Raw genomic sequence first — 22131 nt, 5'->3', positions numbered from 1 at the left:
TGATAATTAAATTAGATGCATGGGAAATTCTGTAGATATATTTTAACTTGATTTCAACGAAGTGTTTTAGTTCCTTGAGGGTAGAGAATAGGTCTTACTTGATTCTAGATTCCTAGTATTTACCACAGTCCCTGGAAGTTATCACAGTCCTAGTATTTACCATAGCACATCCTCAAAACATAGATTTATTGATTCAAATGCATGTGATGGTTGGAAAGAAACGGGGAAAATATTGCTGGGGACATACCTAGGTGGGTTGATAGCTTATAAAATAATCACATATAAAGAATTTCCATTGATAAACTGCCAGCATGGATAAGACACCAAAATTATCATACCCAGCCCTAAAAAATTAATTAATAAATCTAAAAAATAGTGAACAGAAATATGAAAATTAACAAAATACTTTCCTAAGTACTTATTTAATCCAAACTATGACAGACTATCAGTATTTTGAAAACAATGAGAAAGACTACACATCAAAACTTAATAATGGTTTTAATTAAACAACAGAAAAATTAAAATATATGGAATAAGAACTGAACTTAAAGAACAAAATGACTTTAAGGAAAGTATTACAAGAGAAATATTAAAATTAATAGGTTATAAACAAACAAAAAAAGCCCAGTCATACGGTGATTTGAATTTAACTAGAATTTATTGTCACTGTTTAAATCAAATTTAAATGTTTTTCTTTACTAAAGTTGCCTCATTTATAGCTAAACCAAAATGTAATCTAACATGAATGAATACTGACAAAAACTGGTTACTATGCTAACATATATATTCCTCAAATTGATTAATATTTAATAAGAACCACTGTCATTTGATTATGTTACTGTTCACCAGGCACTGGTTATAAGCTTTGCATCCATTATTTACTGAATCCTAATGACAGCCATAGTAGGTATCTATCCTTGTCTCCATTTTTCAAATGATGAAACTTAGGCTTAGGAGGCAAACAACTTGTCTTGTCCAGGGTCAATACTCAATCCTGAGCGATCTAATTGTGGAGTTTACACTCTCAACCTATTTGCTATGTTACCTTAGGCCCTTATTTTCTCAAGTAACCCTACCATTACCGAATTTAACATAGGCAAACTTAACAAAAATTGCATTAAAAACCTCTACGTGTGAAGTGCACAGTGTTAAGTTCATAATAAGAATCCAGTAAGTTACAGAGAAAGCTAAGTTTCAGGACTCAAACCCATCTACAATCTGACAAGTTATCAGACAGTTCAGCAACATGTTTACATCTCTGGTGTTGAAATATACAAGAGCATTTTAACTACTATTAAATAAGTCAGCAATCAGCAATGGAAGAAAATTATTCAAATCCTGCTACTTCTATCTTGTAGTTGCCAAGTAACTCTTCATTAACATAAATCTTTCAGGTGACTCTTTCTGGAAAATGATACACTTTATAACCACTACTTTATAATCAAGAATATTTACCTGATGTTTCTGAAATTCTTGGTTCAGTTTCAGCCAATTGTAGAAGCTCATCAAGAGCTAATTTTGCTGCATTTGATCTAGACTCCTTTTTATTTTGTCCCAGTCCAGTCTTGTATTGAATACCATCCACCACAGCACAAAAAGCAAAATATGGTCCCAAAACATTACCTTGAAAAATAACTCAGAATGAATGTTGTAATACTTCACAGTATGATCTTGCAAAAGATGTCTGTGACATAGGAAAACATCCCAGTACAACTGCAGAAAACTATCTCAGCCTATCAGTTATTCTGCAGAGCCAATACAGGTTAAAAGCAAAGCGGAGTGGGCCCCTGAACTAGTTCTGAGGAATCCTTCAAGCAGCCAGTTTGGCTCCAGATTCAGCATGAACAATAGGGCCAGCTTAGAGTACATGTCACACACAGAGTGACAGTGCCTTGTATAATGCCTGGCAATGGTAAGCATCCCAATATCTATCTAATGACCAATGAGAGGGAAGATGTGGAGCCTCTGGCAACATGTCTCTTCTTTCAAACTTCAATACCAATGAAGTTGAACAACTCCTACCCTCTGAGTGCCCTGATACTCTTATAAGCTCCGGAACAGAAGGAATCCCTTTGAAGAAATCTTACGTTTCTATCAGGGAGTCACAATAAGCAATCCAACCCATCATAGCCTTACGGTGTGTGGGGGGGATTTACAAGGAAAACCAAACAGTAAATAATAATAAAAAAAGATATGCTAAAGAACTAAACTGTCCAGTCATCCAAAATTACCGGAAAAATTACCTTTACACAGTTACATTTACCTAGTTTTCATATTGGCCTGATGAAAAATGAAATGGAACCATCTTCTAAATTTACAAGCCAAAGATTTTTCTGGTTCAAGTTTTACTCGGTATTCAGACTATAGGAGGCCTTTTTAAGTCTCCATTCCGGTTACAAATGGCTACATACAGTGTCACTCCATATAAGCCTCATTATTATTGTATTATCTTGTTTTCTTACATATTCCATTAACTGCTGGGTTTTTCTTTAAGATGTACATCAAGATTTTAGAAGCAACTCCAGACTGCATCAGGGTAAACTGTTTTCCTCCTAACATCTATGACCTCAGTTTCCCAAATTCCTTCCTTCATGATCACCTGGGCTCCAATCCAAATTTAGTAAACCTGAGACTATTTTATATTTTTAACAAGTGGCCCAGATGATTCTTATTTGTGAGATATTATGTGTCAAATTTGTTAATAAGTACTCTGCGTCAGAGTGCTGAGACTTTAAGCTTCATCCTGTTTCTACCCCAAGTTCTCAAACTTGATCATCATCTAAATCCATACTAAAGAGCTTGTTAAAAAATACTGACACTCTGGTTTTTCTACCAAATCTACTGAATCAGATTATTCAGCTAGTACTATGCACATAAAATGAACACCATTAACAATCACTAGATTGTGTTTTTGAGTTTTTGCTTGGTTCAACGAAGAGCTGCCCTGATAAGTTTTTTTCATACTGTGACCAATAGTTTACATTTTCCAAGGGCAGTTTGAGAAGAACGGCAGAAAGCTAACTAATTACACCAATATTCAGTCCATAGTATTGATCACATGAAGTTATCCAACCTACAGTGATAGGACCTAGGAAAACTTCACTTCATTATTAAGACCTATTTTTGTCACCTGTTAATTTTCCTAATCACTAGTCATAAGGTTAAGAAATCAGAAACTTCTTTCTATCTTTTACTAATCTGTACTCCTGTAGCCTTCCACAGGCCCAATCTGCTAACAGATTCTTTTGGCAGGGGACAGTTTAACAGAGAATGGAGAAATTTAGTCACAGACAAGTCTGCAGACAGAGAATCAATCAGGTAACTACTATTTTCCCTTACTTTATAAAAATTATGTTCTGAAATATAAATTGCAGAAGCCAAATTTGATTAAAATTTTTGTTAGGCATCATCATCACAGAATACTCATAAAATCATCAGAGTCCAAATATTCAACATCCCTACAAAAATATATTTATGCTATAAGAAGTACTCACACTTGAAAATAATCTACAAGGCTGATGAGATTTCCGTTAAACTAGCCATACACAAAAAATTAAAATTGAGTGATTTTAGAACTTTTGTATGAGTAAATTTAGAGGCTCAAAAGGCTAAAGAAGGGCTTCCCTGGTGGCGCAGTGGTTGAGAGTCTGCCTGCCAATGCAAGGGACATGGGTTCGAGCCCTGGTCTGGGAAGATCCCACATGTCACGGAGTGGCTGGGCCCATGAGCCACAATTGCTGAGCCTGCGCGTCTGGAGCCTGTGCTCTGCAACAAGAGAGGCCGCGATAGTGAGAGGCCCGCGCACCGCGATGAGGAGTGGTCCCCGCTTGCCACAACTGGGGAAGGCCCTCGCACAGAAACAAAGACCCAGCACAGCCATAAATAATAAATAAATAAAAAATTTTAAAAAAAGGCTAAAGAAGTATGAACATAAAAATTTCTTAAGTACCCTTGTCAAGACATACTAGCAATTATCTAACCCCGACATTAGGCAAATAAACAAGATAATCAAATTTGGTACCACTTATATACTCTGTTTTCAATAGGAAAATATTTTCTAGCACTGGAACAACCAGATACAACTTCGCACTTGCCTGATGTTACTGTTTCCTTAAGGTCAAGCTGAACCCGCTGCATTTGCGCAAACTGATGCAAGGCTGATACAGGATTTATCTCTCCACGCTTGTATTTCATTATAAATTCCTTAGATATTTTTTTCGGAGGAAGGAGAGAATTTGAAATAGATGAAAGACCTTTGGAGAGCAATGGTTCTGGAAAATTACCTAAAAATAAATGTTTATGCTTGTCAACTTGGTTAAATTAAAAAGAATAAGACAAGCAAAAGCACCAAACACTTTCCTAAAATGGAAGGTGTTCCAGACACAGTCACATGTGTTTTTCATTAACAATGAGTTTCTACTACTAAAGAAGTGTAACCTGTTACTGTATATATCTTTTAGAGTACTAAGACTATTTTGCAAAGTGCTATCATTGTCATATAATTAAGTGATATCAAAGAATCCTAGAATTTCAGTGATGTCAAGGTCTTCAGAGGCTCTCTAAGCCAGTTTTACCCATGATGTCACTAAGGCCTAAAATGTATTAAGACAGATGTGGGACTAGAACCTAGTTTCTGCTTCCCATTCACTATTTCATATTACCTTTCACGTTGAATTCAATCAAATTTTTAGTGTGTCTGTCCCTGCTTTACACTTAACACTCTGCTAAGTGATATGTGGAATAGAAACCAGTATAAATCCAGTCCTCTCTCCTGAAGGGAATGACACAGCCTCACCTCAAAAAGGCAAGACACACTGGAAGTGGTTGTACACCCAAGTGGTAAAGAACAATTAAGTCAGTAGCCAGGGGAAGGATTTCTACTGTGCTGGGAGTCAAATCCAAGTTTCAGTTGGGACATGGCCACAGGTAAATGGATATATATCCAGGAAACATTTAAACTGGGGGCCCAACAAAACTAACTGGCCATCTCAGAATCTTAAAGAACATAGGCGTTATTACAAATGTAAAAGAGTTTGTACCCGTCACTTGCGTAACCTTGGATGCCATGTTCGACAGGCTGTAACTTTCCGAGGAACACCCTGTGGGTGTGGTTACCGTCTGGGCTGATGGCTGAACTGGCAAGTTCTTTTTCAGCATCTGGGCAAAGCTGGGGACCCGAGAACTCTGAAACCAGTCATCGTGGCCAGACATTTTCTCACCTACAAATTGTAAGAAAATTGTCAGAAGACAAAAAAAAAAAAAAAGTACTACGTAAGCTAAAAATACTCTGAAATAAAAACCAACCACAATCCCATAAGCGGCCTTTACACACACTCACATGACAAGCGCTAAACCTCTAACTGACGTCACGACTGCTCTGTGCCTGCAGTTTTACGGGTGACAGAACTGTCTCTCCTAAATCCCTCCCCAAAGCACTGCTACAAGGAGGAAAGAAGGCACGAGGTAGTCCGTGGTGAAAAGCCCTTCCTCGGGTGTCAGGGAAAACAACAACAACAAAAAGAATACATTTGAGACCCGCAGCGGCCCGCCCGTTGGCGGCCTCCCAAATCCCAGCCCAACTCCCACCCACCAAAATTGTCCTTCTAACCCTGGTGGCCAGACCCCTCCGGCGGGCAGCTCTGACCGAGCCGCAGGCCGGGGGCTCGCCGGCCGGCCGCCGCCGATGCCATAGCTTCTTCCTCCCTGCCGCAACCTCTCACTTCAGACCGCTCGGCCTGACAACCAGGCGGCCAGGGCTGCGTCTTTCAAAAGGCGGCCTCGCGGCGTCCCTGTAGGCCCGGGACTGACGCCCCCGCGCCCTGCCTCATCCAATCACCAACCGTCTCCTAGGCCCGGGCTTCCGCCCCCCGCGTCTGCGCCTGCGCCTGCGCCTGCGCCTGCGCGTGCCCGCCGCGCTCCACGGCTTGTATCGCCAAGCGTCGGGACGCCGCGGAACGTCGTGCACGTTTAAGGCCGCGGGATGTGCGCCCAGCTCTCCGAGAGAAGTGGGTAACCAGGCCCTCTGGCCGCCTTGACTGCTGGAACATGCCGGTAACTTCGAGCAGTTCAGCCCCTTCACTGTCCTGCTCGACGCCCTCTACGCACACCTGCCCCCTACCCACTCCATCCTGACAGAGCACTGGAATGGGGCCTCCTTATCTAGGGTCCTTGGAGGCAGTCCTAGGGCTACCTGTGTGTGTGGGTAGTTTCAAGGAAACCCTTCGCTTTGTCCCCAGTTATACTCTGAGAAGGTCCGTGTGGACAGGGTTTGGCCTCACAGTGTCTTTATTGTTTACAGGAAAAAAACCACCCTGGACTCTTGCAGAAGCTTCACATGGGGCCAAGCCAGGAACAATCCTGAAAACGGGTATGGCAAACCCAGTGTACCTGTCCTCAATTCTTTGCTCTTGTGAAAATTGAAGGAGGCTCTGGTGGAGGTGTTGCTGAGAGACCGTTGAAAATATTTTAACTAGTATTTTACTAAACGAGTTTTGGCATGTAACTCATGGAATTGAGTGAGAGTGTTATAACAAAATTTAAATGCCCCTCTACTTCTTTACGTGGGAAAGGCTTCTCGAGGGTTAAATCACTTTAAAAGAAAATAGAAAAAATAACAGAATTGATGGTGTGCTACCTCATTATAGCAAGAAGTAATATCCATCCACAAATACATGGGTTAATTGGGAGGAAAAACAGCATCATTTCTCTCATTAAGTAGTGCATTTTCAATAAAAGCAGCATATTCTTTAGTGGTTATCAAAATGTGTTGATTATGACGTTTTGATCAAGTGCTCGTTGATAACTGTAATGATAACTCAGTCTAGGTTATTTTTCCTTTAATATTTAGAAACTTTTGCTTACAGGAGATTAAAAAAGTTCAAATGTTGCCAAGAAATGTGCCAAGGATGGTGAATAAAACTTCTAAGTACAAAAATATATAATTACATTAGGATCAATTTGAGTAGGGACACGGAATGGAAATAGAAGCTAAAGAAGTAAAAGGAATGGTTAAAAATTACTCTTAAACATAAAGCATATGTATGTAATGTTTTATTTTGAAATAATTTTAGATTTACAGAACACTTGTAAAGATAGAGTTCCTCTATACTCTTCCATCCAGTTTCCCCTAGTGTTAACATCTTACATAGCATAGTACATTTATCAAAACTAAGCAATTCACATTGGTACAAAACTACTAACTGTACTATATACTTTATTCGAATTTCACCAGGTTTTTAATTAATGTCCACATTCAACCCAGGATACCCCATTGCACTTAGCAGTCATGTCTCTTTTGTCTTCTGTGGTTTATGGTAGTTTCTCAGTCTTTCCTTGTTTTTTATGACTTTGATCCTTTTGAAGAGTACCAGTTGGATATTTTGTAGAATGGCCCTCAATTTACATTTGCCTGATGTTTTCTCATGCTTAAACAAGAGTTAAGGATATTTGGTAAGACTACTATGGAGGTGAAGTGCGCATCTTGTGGCATATCAAGGAGTACATGATATCAGCAACTATTAGTGGTGATGTTAACCTTGACGACTTCGTTAAGGTTGTGTCTGTCAGGTTTCTCCACTCTGAAGTTACTATTTTCCCTTTTCTGTACTCTGTTAGAAGGAAGTCCAGCATACACACGAGGGGAGGGAAATAGAGATACACCTCCTGGAGAGAGGAGTATCACAGTTTGTAGACATATGTTAAAACCACCATGTTAATAAATATTTTGAGGGAGATAATTTGAGGCTATGCAAATATCCTGTTTCACCCTGGAGTTTGACTAATTTTCATTTTGCCTGAAGGAGTTATTACTGCGGTATTCTTTTTTTTTTAAATAAGTTTTCTCAGTTAAATTTCTTCTTTTTTATTAAAATGTAATTGATACATAACATTATATTAGTTTCAGGTGTAAAACATATGATTTAGGGCTTCCCTGGTGACACAGTGGTTAAGAATCTGCCTGCCAATGCAGGGGACACGGGTTCAAGCCCTGGTCCGGGAAGATCCCACATGTCACGGAGCAACTAAGCCCGTGCGCCACAACTACTGAGCCTGTGCTCTGGAGCCCACGTGCCAGAACTCCTGAGCCTGCGAGCCACAGCTACTGAAGCCTGTGCGCCTAGAACCCGTGCTCCGCAACAAGAGAAGCCACCGCAGTGAGAAGCCTGTGCACTGCAACGAAGGCCCAACACAGCCAAAAATAAATAAATTTATTAAAAAAAACATGATTTAGTGTATGTATATATTGCAGGTTGATCACCACAAGTCTAGTTAACATCACCACATACAGTTATACATATTTTGTTTGTGATAAGAACTTTTAAGATCTATCTTAGCAAATATTGTGCATAACATCCCCAGGACTTATAGCTGGAAGTTTGTACCTTCGACGTCCCCACCCCTTGCCTCTGGCAACCACCCATCTGTACTCTGAATCTATGACTTCATTTTTAAAAAATTCTATATGTAAGTGAGATCATACAATATCTGTATTTCTCTGTCTTATTTCCCTTAGCATAATGCCTTCAAGGTCGATCCATATTGTTGCAAATGGCAAGATTTCCTTCTTTCTATGGGTGAATAATATTCAGTTGTGTGTATGTATTCATATATGTGTGTGTGTGTGTATATATATATATATATATATAATCTTTATCCATTTTACCATTGATGGACAGTTAGGTTGTTTCATGTCTTGGCTATTGTAAATAATGCTGCAGTGAATATGGGGGTGCAGATATCTTTTCCAGTTACTTTTTTCATTTCCTTAAGATAAATACCCAGTGGTGGAAATGCTAGGTCATATGGTAGTTCTATGTTTAATTTTTTGTGGAACCTGTATACTGTTTTCCATTACCAGTGAAGGAATTTACATTCCCATTAACAGTGTATGGGAGTTCCCTTTTTCTCCACATCTTCACCTGGTATTTCTTTCTTTTTTTTTTTTTTTTTTATTGGGGTATTGTTGTCTTACAATGTTGTGTTAGTTTCTACTGTACAGTGAAGTGGAGTTCCCTGTGCTATACAGCAGGTTCTCATTAGTTATCTATTTTACATATATTAGTGTATATATGTTAATCCCAATCTCCCAATTCATCCAACCCCCCGCATACCCCCTTGGTGTCCATACGTTTGTTCTCTACATCTATTCACCTGTCATTTCTTGTCTTTTAAATAATAGCTGTTATCAGATGTGAAGTAGTATTTCATTGTGGTTTTGATTTGCATTTCCTTGATGATTAGTGATGTTGAGCGTGTTTTCATGTACCCGTTGGCCATTTGTATACATTCTTTGGGGAAAATGTGTGTTCAAATCTTCTTCCCATTTTAAAAATCAGATTGTATGGGGTTTTTATATTGAGTTTTATGATCTCTTTATATATTTTGATATTAACCCCTTATCAGATATACAATTTGCAATTTTTTCCCCTTTCCATAGGTTGCTTTTTCATTTTGTTAATGGTTTCCTTTCCTGTGCAGAAACTTTTTAGTTGAATATAGTCTCACTTGTTTATTTTTGCTTTTGTTGCCTTTGCTTTTGGTGTCAAATTCAAAAAATCATTACCAAGACCAAAGTCAAGGAGCTTACCACCTATGTTTCATACTAGGAGTTTTATGGTTTCCAGTCTTATGTTCAAGTCTTTAATCCTTTTTGAGTTTATTTTTGTGTATGGTGTGAGATACTGGTCTAGCTTTATTTTTTTGCATGTGGCTGTCCAGTTTTATTGGAGAGACTAACCATTGTATATTCTTGGCTTTTTTATCATAAATTAATTGACCATATATGCGTGGGTTTATTTGTGGGCTCTCTGCTCTATTCTGTTGATCTGTGTGTCTGTTTTGTGCCAGTACCATACTGTTTTGACTACTGTAGTTTATTGTGTAGTTTGAAATCAAGAAGCATGATGCCTCTGGCTTTGTTCTGTCTCAAGATTGCTTTGGGTATTTGGGATCTTTTGTTGTTCCATACAAATTTTAGTATTGTTTGTTCTATTTCTTTGAAAAAATGCCATTGGAAATTTGAGAGGGATTGCACTGAATCTGTAGATTGCTTTGGGTAGTATGGACATATAAACAATATTAATTTTTCCAACCCATGAGAATGGAATGTTTTTCCATTTATTTGTGTCATCTTCAGTTTCTTTCATCAGCGTCTTACAGTTTTCAGTGTACAAGTTTTTCAGCTTCTTGGATAATTTCTTCCTAGGTATTTTATTCTTTTTTGATGCAATTGTAAATGGTATTGTTTTCTTAATTTCCCTTTCTGATAGTTCTTTTTTTTAAAATTTATTTATTTTATTTTTATTTTTGGCTGTGTTGTATCTTCGTTGCTGCGCACAGGCTTTTCTCTAGTTGCGGCGAGCGGGGGCTACTCTTCGTTGCAGTGCGCGGGCTTCTCATTGTGGTGGCTTCTCTTATTGTGCAGCATGGGCTCTAGGCATGCAGGCTTCAGTAGTTGCAGCACGCAGGCTCAGTAGTTGTGGCTCGTGGGCTCTAGAGCACAGGCTCAGTAGTTGTGATGCATGGGCTTAGTTGCTCTGCGGCATGTGGGATCTTCCCGGACCAGGGCTTGAACCCATGTCCCCTGCATTGGCAGGCAGATTCTTAACCACTGCACCACCAGGGAAGCCCCTGATAGTTCTTTATTAGTGTATATAAATGTACCAGATTTTTGTATGCTGATTTTGTATCCTGCAACTTTACTGAATTTGTAAATTTGGTCTAAGTCTTTAGGGTTTTCTATTTGTAATATGTCATTTGCAAATAGAGATAGTTTTAATTCTTTCATTCCAATTTGGATGCCTTTCATTTATTTTTCTTGCCTCTAGCTAGGACTTCCAACACTATGTTGAATAAAAGTGGTAAGAGTGGGCGTCCTTGTCTTGTTCTTCATCTTAGAGGAAAACCTTTGAGCTTTTCACTGTTGAATATCATGTTACCTGTGGGCTTGTCATAAATGGCTTTTATTATCTTGAGGTATGTTCCCTCTATACCCAATTTGTTGAGAGTTTTTATCATAAATGGATGTTGAATTCTGCATATATTGAGACAATTATATTTATTCTTCTTTTTGTTAACTTGATATATCACATGGATTGATTTGCAGATGTTGAACCATCCTTGCATCCCTGTAATAAATCCCACCTGATCATGGTGCATGATCCTTCTTTTAATGTATTGTTGAATTCAGTTTGCTAATATTTTGTTGACGGTTTTTACTTCTGTGCTGATCAGGAATATTGACCTATTATTTTCTTTTCTTGTGCTGTCCTTGTCTGGTTTTGGTGTCAGGGTAGTGCTGGCCTCATAAAATGAGTTTCGGGATATTCCTTCCTCTTGCATTTTTGGGAAGAGATTGAGAAGGATTGGTATTAATTCTTTTTAAATGTTTGGTGGAATTCCCCAGTGAAGCTGTCTGGTCCTGGACTTTTGTCTGTTGGGAGGTTTTTGATTATTGATTCAGTCTCCTTACTAGTAATTGGTCTGTTCATATTTTCTACTTCTTCCTGATTCAGTCTTGGTAGGTTGTGTGTTTCCAGGAATTTATTTCTCCTAGGTGGTTCAATTTGTTGGTGTATAATTGTTCATAGTAGTATCTTAGGATCACTTGTATTTCTGTAGTATCAGTTGTAATGTCTCCTCTTTCATTTATGATTTTATTTATTTGAGTCTTCTCTTTTTTTCTTGTTGACTCTAGCTAAAGGTTTTTTGATTTTGTTTATCTTTTCAGAGAGCCAGCTCTTAGTTTTACTGATCCTTTCTATTGTCTTTTTTTCCTCTTCCAGTTTTATTGAGATATAACTGGTATCCAGCACTGTATGAGTTTAAGGTGTACAGCATAATGATTTGACTTATATATGTCATGAAATGATTATCACTATAGGTTTATTGAACATCCATCATCTATATAGATATACAATTAAAGAAAGAGAAAAAAATGTTTTCCTGTGATGAGAACTCAGAATTTACTCTCTTAACAACTTTCATACATAACATACAGCAGTGTTAATTATATTTATCATGTTGTACTTTACATCCCTAGTACTTATTTATCTTATAACTGGAGGTTTCTACCTTTTGACTGCCTTCGTCCAATTCCTCCTCCTCCTAATCCCTACTTCTGGTAACTGTGAGTCTGGTCTCCTTTTCTATGAGTTTATTTGTTTTTGAAGTATAATTGACCAACAACATTGTGTTAGTTCCTGTTACAGAACATAGTGATTTGATCTTTCTACACAGTTCAAAATAATCACCACAATAAATCTAGTTACGATCTGTTACCGTAAAAAGATACTACAGAGTTATAGACTGTATTCCCCACACTATGCATTTCATACCTGTGACTCATTTATTTTACAACTGGAAGTTTGTACCTCTTAATCTCCCTCATTTATTTTTTTCCACCCCCTCCAGCCCCCCTCCGGCCCCCCTCCCATCTGGCAACCACCTGTTTGTTCTCTATATCTGTAACTATGTTGAGCTGCATTCCACAGGCCTGCAAGCCTTGTAATTGCCTAGCCTCAAGACTGAAGAAAGAACCCATAGACAGCGATAGCGGTAACGGTGGTTTATTGGATAGGAGATCTTACACATCTGAAGCAAGGAGTTCCTGGAGCAGTACTCCACCATATATGGCAGACAGCAGGCAAGTCACAGCAGCTGTCATCGCTACTAGGGGAAGAGGGAGGTTACTAGTTGTAGGTGGAATTGACATCAGGTTGGCTTATTGGTTACCAGGAAAACCAGCAAAGGGGCATGTCCCTCATAACCCCTTTGATAAACTAGGAGGGCAGAGCCTTTCTGATCTAAAGGTTAGAACAATCACTGTCTGAGGCTGGGGGCAACCATGTAGGCAGTTACTGATTAGGCTCTATGAATGAGAGAGAAGGTTAGTCATTTGAGTAGCATGTAGATAAAGCACGTACTGGTTGAGCAAGGGATGTACAGAGAGCAAGAGAATCTCCATCTTCAGTGGCCTGATGGTATATTCTGTTTCTGTTATGTTTATTCATTTGTTTTTTTTAAATATTTTACATATAAGTGAAATAATACAGTATTTTCTCTCTCTACGTGACTTATTTCACTTAGCACAATACCTTCTTGGTCCATTCATGTTGTCGCACATGGCAAGTTTTCATTCTTTTTTTCTGGCTGAGTAATATTCCTCTGTGTATGTGTATGTATATATACATATGTGTACCACATCTTTGTCCATTCATCTTTGGTGGGTACTTAGGTGGCTTCCATATCTTAGCTATTGTAAATAATGCTGCTATGAACATATATTTTTCCTAATTGATGTTTTTGTTTTCCTTGGATAAATACCCAAGAGTGGAATTGCTGGATCATATGGTAGTTCTATTTTTAATTTTTTAAGGAATCTCCATACTGTTTTCATAGTGACTGAACCAATTTACATTCCCACCAACAGTGTATGAAGGTTCCCTTTTCCACATCCTTGCCAGTATTTGTTATTTGTTGTCTTTTTCACGATAGTCATTCTGACAAGTGTGAGGTGGCATCTCATTGTGGTTTTGATTTGCATTTCTTTGATGATTAGTGATGTTGAACAGCTTTTCAATTGCCTTTTGGCCATCTGTATGTCTTCTTTGGAAAAATGTCTGTTCAGATCCTCTGTCCATTTTTAATAGGGTTGTTTTTTTGATCTTGCGTTGTATGAGTTCTTCTATATTTTAGATCTTAACCCCTTATCAAATGTGTCATTTGCAAATATTTTTCTCCCATTCAGTAGGTGGCCTTTCATTTTGTTGATAGTTTCCTTTGCTCTGCAAAAGTTTTTTAGTTTGATGTAGTCCCGTTTGTTTATTATTGCTTTTGTCCCCTTGCTTGAGGAGACATATCCAAAAGAATATTACTAAGGCTGATGTCAAAGAGCTTACTGTGTGTTTACTTTTAGAAGTTTTATGGTATCTAATCTTATATTTATAAGTATTTAATCCATTTTGAATTTATTTTTGTGCATAGTGTGAGAGAGTAGCCCAGTTTGATTATTTGGCATGTAGCTGTCTAATATTCTCAAGACCATTTGTTGAAAAAGCTGTCTTTTCCCCACTGTATATTCTTGCCTCCTTTGTGGTAGATTAATTGCCCATATAAGTGTGGGTTTATTTCTGGGTTCTCTAGTCTGTTCCATTGATCTATGTGTCTCTTTATGTGCCAATACCAGACTGTTTTAATGACTGTATCTTTGTAGTATAATTTGAAATCAGGGAGCGTGATACCTCCAGCTTTGTTCTTCTTTCTTAAGATTTTTTTTTGGCTATTCAGGGTTTTTTTTGTGTTTCCATACAAATTTTAGAATTATTTGTTCTAGTTCTGTGAAAAATGCCATTGATATCTCAAACTCTTGTGGCTAAGTAGTCTACTTTGTTCTTAGTGCCTCTCTGTAGTTGAACGTGTGCCAAAATCTTTCAGTGTCCCAAAGGGGAGGATTTCAATCATTACCTAGATGCAGACTGACTGGAAGCTGGACCCTCAGGCAGCAGCTTTTAAAGTTTGAAGACTTTCAGGGGAAGACTCAGCAGTGGGCTTTTCTGTTTCATGGGAAGACTCAGCAATGGGCTTTGCTGTTTGCTCCCTCTGCATTGAGTTCTGGGGTGACAGCTAATTAAGAACTTTTCTTTGTTTGCCTCCATCCCATTTAACCCACAAACCCAACCCCTACTAGCCACCAGAGCCAGGCTATCAAGAGCTGTGTCCTCTGGGTGGCAGCTACAAAAGCTGTGGTGCCAGGCATGTGCACAAGCTCCTTTCTCAGAGAGACACTGGTGACCTGACTTGGGGCAGAGGGAAGGCATGAAGATGGCACCCACCAGCCTCTCTGGTCTCTGGAGAGGTTTTCAATGGTCCCTTATATACTTGTTTAAGTTGAAGCCTGCTCCTCAGGCCACAGGTAGGAAGATAAATTAATAAGCTTCTTTCACAGAAAGACTGGGCATGTCAGTCTGCTGCTTCTCCACTGTGCCCTGGGGGAATAGCCAGTTAAGAACTCTGTTTTTTACAGTCCTGTGGGACTTACGAATATAAGCCTTTCTGTCCAGCAGAGCCAGCAGTCAAGGGGTGACACTTGCATGATATGCACAAAAACTAGGGCACCAGATATGTGCATTAACTCCTTTCTGGGAGATACCATGACCTGGAGTTATGCAGAGGGAGAGCACAAAGGTGGCTTCTGTTATCTTTGGAGAATATTTCAGTAGGGGCCTAGAAATGTGTGTTACATTAGATGCCTGCCCCTTAGACCAAAGCTTTAAGATAGGCAAATAGACCTCTTTTACAGAAAGACTGGGTGTTTCAGTCAGCTTCCTTAGCGCTGGGCCCAGGATGTCCTCAGAACTATTTCTCAGTTCAGAACTGTTTCTCAGTTCACTATAGCCTTGTGTGTTTTGTGGATGCAAGTCCTGTGTTGCTAGATGTTTTGGGGGCTCATCTCTCAGGTGCAGGTCTTAAAAGTTGCCAGGTGTGGGGTTCAGACCCTTTGCTCCTCAGGGAGAAGCTTGGAGTTGTGAGTTTCCTTCTGATTGTGGGTCACCACACTAGGGATGGGGTTTTCAGCAAGATTGCGTCTCAGCCTCTCCTACCTGTTCTGATGTGGGGTTTTTTGGTCGCCCATTGCGTAGGAAATTGTTTTATATGTAGCTGTATATTCAGTGTGTCTGTGGGAGGAGGTGAGTTCGGGATCTTCCTACTTCACCATCTTGAGCCATAACTTCTACTGTGGTGTTCTAATGGTGATTTTCTGTTTCTTTCATTCCTCTTACATTTGTTGTTTGGAATTCTTTTTAAGAAACATTTGTCCCCTTCCCTTACATACCAGTGTGGAGTCACTGATATTTATTTTATTATTTGGGTATAATCCATTACTGTTATTATTTGTCGTTCAGATTATTCCAGCATTGGGAGCTCTTTCATTGTTGCCTCCTGTGCCCTTTTGACATGTTCCCATTTTAAAGAAAGTATTTCCTTACTTTCTGGAAGATGTGCTTGTATTTTCCACGCTCTACACCTAAAATTGGCCATTTCTCCAGGAAGCCCTGGTTAATTTTTACTGGATAATGATAATGAGAAACTAAGATCTTGGAACTAGTTGTGCTTGTTGCTTTAGAAGTGTCATTGCCTCTATGCTTGCACAGAAAACAGAACTAGTAAATATATTTATGTATGCTAACTCATATATGCAGACATATTTGTATTTTGGTATCTATACATAATGATGAGTTTATACCTTTGTCTGTAATCCAACACCACAACATTCATTCTAGCCTTCCCCCTCGCCTGTGTGTCTCTTCTTACTCTGACAATGAGAAATGTGGCTATGTCTACAGTTTATCTGTTGAGCACGTAAAGTAGTCACAGATTTGTTAGCCAGTATCACTATGAGAAAAAAATTTACCGACTAAAGCACAGTGCTTAGTTCTTTTTTTTTTCTTTAGTCTTACATTATCTGGTCAGAACACTGTTTTCCAGAGTTACTTAGGTCAGTTGTTTTTCCATCCCCTTCAGTGAGGTCATGTCATGGTTTTATAACACAGTTATATTCATTTGTCACAGTCTGCACTTCATCCTGGCATCCCTGTTGGTCTTTTAAACTTGCATACAGTTAAGCTTACTTTCGTCAAGTACAGTTCTGTGGGTCTTGACAGATACATGGGGTCATATATTGACCACCTCAGTTCCATGCAGAATGGTTCCATCACCCTAAAATTTCCATATGTGACCCACCTCTGTTCCTTCCCTTTACTCCTGGAAATCACTGGTCTGTTTTCAGTATAGATTTTTTTTTCCTTTTCTATAATGTCATACAAATGGTATCATACAATATGTAACCTTTTAGATCTGGCTTCTTTCATTTAGAAAAACACATTTAAGATTCAGCCAAGTTGTTAGGTGAATAAATAGCTTATTCCTTTTTGTTGCAGAGTAGTATTCCATTGTATGCATATAACACTGTTTATCTGTTCACCCGTTGAAGGACATTTTGGTTGTTTCCAGTTTTTGGTAATTATGAATACAGCTACTTATCCTAAGTAGGATTGCTGGGTTATACAGTAAGTGTCCTAGTCTGTTTGGGCTGCTGTAACAAAAATACCATAGACTGGGTGGCTTAAATAACAAATATTTCTCATAGTTCTGGAGGGTTGCAAGTCCAGATTGCTGGCAGATTCCGTGTCTGATGAAAGATGCCGCTTCCTGGTTCATAGATGGCCATCTTCTTGCTGTGTCCTCACATGGCAGAAGGGATAAGAGAGCAATCTGGAGTCTCTTTCATAAGGGCACTAATCCCATTCATAAGGGCTCGTGATCTAATCACCACTCAGAGGTCCCACCTCCAGTTACCGTCACATTGGGAATTAGGTGTCAAGATATGAATTTTAGGGAGACACCAACATTTGGTCCATAGCAGTAAACGTATACTTAAAATACTTAAATTTAGAAAAAACTGCCAGAATTTTCCAGAGTGACTATAACATTTTTGCAATCCCACCAACAATAAATAATTCCTATTGTTGTGCACTCTTAACAGCATTCGGTATTGTTAGTTTTTTTAACTATTATTTTAGCCATTATAGTAAGTCTTATGTAGTGGTATCTAATTGTGGTTTTAATATGCACTTCCCTAATGACTAATGATGTTAAGTATCTTTTCATATATCTTTGCCATTCTTTAGTTAAGTGTCTGTTCAAGTCTTTTGCCCATTTTCTAATTGGAAATTTTCTTATTAAGTTTGAAGAGTATTTGTATATTCTTTATACAGATCCTTCATTGGATGTGTGGTTTGCAGATATGTTCTCCCAGTTTGTGGCTTGAGTATTTATTCTCTTAAGTGTCTTTGTAGATCAGAAGTTTTTAATTTTGATCAAGTCCAATTTACAGGCATACCTTGGAGATATAGTATGTTCAGTTCCAGACCACTGAAATAAAGTGAGTATCATAGTAAAGCGAGTTACACGAATTTTTTTGTTTCCCAGTGCATATGAAAGATATGTTTACACTATACTGAAGCCTATTAAGTGTGCAATAGCATTATGTCTAAAATAACAATGCACATACCTTAATTTAAAAATACTTAATTGGTGAAAAATTCTAACCACCATCTGATAATACAGGCTTGCCAAACATTCAATTTGTAAAAAAAAAAAAAAAATGCAGTATCTGCGAAGCACAATAAAGCAAAGCTCAGTAAAACGAGGTATGCCTATGTCAGTTTTTTCTTTTATGGATCATGCTGTTGATATTGTCTCTAAAAACTCATTGCCAAACCCAAGGTCATACATTTCCCCTATGTTTACTTCTAGACAGTTTTATAATTTTAAGTTAGGTGTATGATATATTTTTCCACTTGGAGTTAATGTTTTGTATAAGGTATTAGGATTATGTTGAGCTTCTTTTTTTTGTTTTTTATGCCTATGGACATCTAGTTACTCCAGCACCATTTGAGAAAACTATTTTTTTTTCTATTGAGTTTCTTTTGCACCTTTGTCAAAAAACAATTTGGCATATTTATGTGAAGACTACTTTTCCTTAAAACACTGATTAGAACTTCCAGTATGATATTTTATAGGAGCAGTGAAACATTGCTTTGTTCTGGATTTTAAAGGGAAAGAATTCATTCTCTCACCATTAACTATGCTGTTAGCTATAGGTTTTTCACAGATGTCCTTTATTAAGCTTAGGAAATTCTCTTCTGTTCCTAATTTGATGAAGATCTTTTTTATTGTTAATGGATGTGGAATTTTCTTGAATGCTGTTTTGTACCTTTTGAGATCTTTTTTTTTCTGTTCAGGAAGCATTTTATTGTTGCTCCAAGTTTAAGAATTTTCACTGACAGAAAATCAACTTTTAGAAACTCTCCCGCATTGCTCTGCTCAGCTTCTGAATCTTGGGTTCTGCAGACATTCAACATATTTCTCTCCAATACGGACAATCATTTCACCCATGATTGATGGATCAGTCTTAACTTCCAATTTCAATACTTGGCCTTTACTTAGGAAGCTCTTCAGGACCGTTTTTAATTCAGTAAGAGTGGCTTCATCTAAAGAAGTTGCAGTGGTAACTGTGCAAGGTGCTTCTCCACGGTGGACACTCATTGTAGAAAAGGCAGAAATGACTCCAGCGATATTGTTCAAGCGACCATTTTCAGCAAGCAAATTGAGCAGGTTGGACATGAGGGGAGAAAACCTCTCTTTTGTTGTCATGTCATTTAGGCTTTTCACTTTAATGGAACGCTTTGCATAGGGATTCATAATAGAAGCAGCCGTTTTGGGTTCCTTCAAGATTTGTGCTATTCCTTTTCTACTTGCTTCAGTTTATCCTGTTTAAATGCAGCAGAATAAAGAGCAGTGGCATAGTGAACTTTGATGCCATATATCTGAACAGGTGGCCTCATCACAAGCTTGGCAAATGGCCTGACCACAGATGTGCTGAAGCATCGCACCTGCAGGGAGAGCCCAGACACTGCTGGGGTGGCCGTCTTCTTCTCGGTGGCTGTAGGTCAGAGATCTTTCTTTTAAAATTTAGTTTGTTAATACAGTGAATTACATTGATTGATTTTCAAATGTTGAACCATCCTTGAATTTCTGGGGTGAACTTCACTTGTGTGTTGTGTATTATCCTTTCAATATATTGCTGTGTTCAATTAGCTACTATTTTGTTGAGGATTTTTGCATCTGTGTTCATGAGGAATATTGGGCTATAAGTGTTTCTTTGTTGTAATATCATTGGTTTTAACGTTAGGATAATTTGGCCTTGTAGAATCAGTTGGGAAGTATTCAGTATTATTCTCCTTTCTGACAAAGATTAGGTAGAATTGGTATTATTTCTTCTCTGAATGTTCTGTATTTTACAGTAAATTTTTCAGAATTTTCAGAATTTTTTCAGTAAAACCATCTGGGACAGGAGTTTTCTTTTTTTGGGGGGTGGGGGGGAGCAGGTTTTAACCTACAAATTCAATATCTTTAATCAATATAGAAATATTTATGTTATCTATTTCTTAGGTGAGTTTTGGTATTTTGCACCTTTTAAGGGATTAGCGTATTACATCTAAGTTTTGTGTAATTGTGTCAAATACATGGCCATATAATTTTTTATTATTATTATCTTAATGTCTGTGAGATAAGTAGTGATATCCCCTCCTTTGTTCCTAATATTGGTAACTTGTGTCTTCTTCAGCCAGGCTAGAGGTTAATCAATTTTATTGATGTTTTCAAAGAAGCAAATTTTGGCTTTATTGATTTTTTTTCCTGTTATTTTTCTGTTTAAATTTTATTTATTTCTGCTCTAATCTTTATTATGCCCTTCCTTCTTCTTGCTTTGGGTTTGTTATTCTTGCTCTCTAATTTCTTTATTCAAACATAGTTTACTGATTTCAGATCTTCTTTTCTAATATGAATATTTAATTCTATAAATTTCCCTCGAAGTACTGCTTTAGCTGCATCCCACAAATTTTGATACATTTTCATTTTCATTTAGTTTAACATATTTTAAAATTTCCCTAGGGACTTCCTCTGACTCATGGCTTACTTAGAAGTATGTTGTTTAATTTCCAAATATTTCAGGATTTTTTTTCAGATATCTAGTTTAATTCTGTTATGGTTTAAGACATACTGTCTTTGTATGATTTCTATTTTATACTTGTTAAGGTTTGTCTTAAGGTTGAGTATGGTCTGTTTTGTGAATGTTCTGTTTGAACTTGGGAAGAATCTATATTCTGCTGTTGTTGGGTGTAGAGTGTTTTATAAATACCAACTAAGTCGAGTTGACTTTTAGTGTTGTCCAGGTCATCTATATTTCTACTGATTTTCCTCCTGCTTGTTCTATCAGTGACTAAGAGAGGCATCTTGATATCTCCAGCTATAATTGTGAATATGTCTGTCTTTTCATTCCTATCAGTTTTTAGTTTTTACGTCACATATTTTAAAGTGTAGATGTATACACATATAGGATTATTATGTCATCCTGGATAATTGACCACTTTATGTCACATCACTGTTTGGTCTGATAATATAATATTCCTTGTTGTGTAGTTTATTTTTTATGAAGTTAATATATCTACTCCAGCTTTCTTTTAGTGTTTTCATGATATGTATCCTTTTGTTTTAAACCTATCTGTATCTTTATATATAAAGTGAATTTATTGTGGATAGTGTATGGTTAGGTTTTGTATTTTTATCCAATCCAATAATTTTTTTTTTTTTTTACTGGTGTGTTAGGCAGTTCACATTTAAAATGATTATTAATGTGGTTGGATTAAAATCTTTAATCTTAAGGCTAGATGTTTTCTGTTCCATTTTTTTTTTGCTGACTTCTCTGGGTTTAATTGTACATTTTTTTATGATTCCATTTTATCTCCTCTGTTGACTTAATATTTACATGTCATTTAAGAACATTTTTAGTGGTTGCTCTGGAATTTACAGTAATATTTAAAAATAATCTGAGTCAACCTTCAAACAATATTATACCACTTAACATCTGTATATTAATCTTATAACAGTGTATTCCCAGTTCTTCCCTTATATGCTGTAAACACAATATATTGTTACAGCTTTTTTGCTTTACATAGTTAATTATCTTTTACAGCAATTAAAAACAAAGATATTTTTGTTATCCTCATTTACTTTCAACACTCTACATGTCTTTATATAGATCCAAGTTTCTGACTATATCATATTCATTCGGAAGTGTTCCTGCCCCTTTTTCAGATGTAATATTGGGGCTAGTTCTCCCAGCGGTAGAACTTTCTTTCCTTTTTATTCTCCTCCAGTTTCAATGGGTTTCCACCAGTTGCCTCAGGCAACAATTTTGTTGCCCCTCCCTCTGCAGATTAGACTTGTATTCCTTAGGAGATATAGAGGACATGGGTCTGGGCAGAGTTTCAGTGGTGGCTGTTCTTCCCAGTATCTAGCCAGCATCATGGGGGAAGCTTTTTCAGGACTCACCTTGATTTATCCTATGAGCATCTTGTGGGATTCCTGGAGAGAAAGCTTACAGGAAGGCACAAAAGCCCCTAAATCTGGTTCCCAGGGACATCACAGTCTTATTCTAGCCTATGCTTAGCCTATCTGATTAGTTAAAAATTACTGGCTGTTTCTTCTTATTAGCTTGTATGGCATTTG

General features: G+C 37.6%; 1 protein-coding gene and 1 pseudogene across 2 annotated transcripts in view; both read right to left on the bottom strand.

Annotated features, from left to right (window-relative positions):
- Positions 1–5334, bottom strand: part of ADAD1 (adenosine deaminase domain containing 1) — a 48619-nt gene extending 43285 nt beyond the window's left edge. Inside the window, exons 1-3 of the mRNA XM_082389912.1 lie at positions 5040–5334; positions 4095–4283; positions 1456–1623 (exon numbers count right to left, since the gene is read on the bottom strand). Of these exons, the coding sequence (XP_082246038.1) occupies positions 1456–1623; positions 4095–4283; positions 5040–5211 (529 nt within the window). The 5' untranslated portion in view covers positions 5212–5334. The remainder of the gene's footprint in view (positions 1–1455; positions 1624–4094; positions 4284–5039) is intronic.
- Positions 5335–15642: 10308 nt separating this feature from the next.
- On the bottom strand, positions 15643–20855 carry LOC309627713 (ATP synthase subunit O, mitochondrial pseudogene; annotated as a pseudogene). Its single transcript has 2 exons — positions 20762–20855; positions 15643–19523 (listed from the first exon to the last, which is right to left on the bottom strand). The product of its transcript is annotated as an ATP synthase subunit O, mitochondrial pseudogene (transcript).
- Between the last annotated feature and the right edge of the window lie 1276 nt (positions 20856–22131).

This window comes from Balaenoptera borealis (genome assembly GCF_965194805.1).
Source record: "Balaenoptera borealis genome assembly, chromosome: 4".
In the NCBI taxonomy this organism is placed as follows: domain Eukaryota; kingdom Metazoa; phylum Chordata; class Mammalia; order Artiodactyla; family Balaenopteridae; genus Balaenoptera; species Balaenoptera borealis.
Note: the sequence above shows the minus strand (reverse complement) of the source record. Positions and strands in the feature narration are given on the sequence as shown.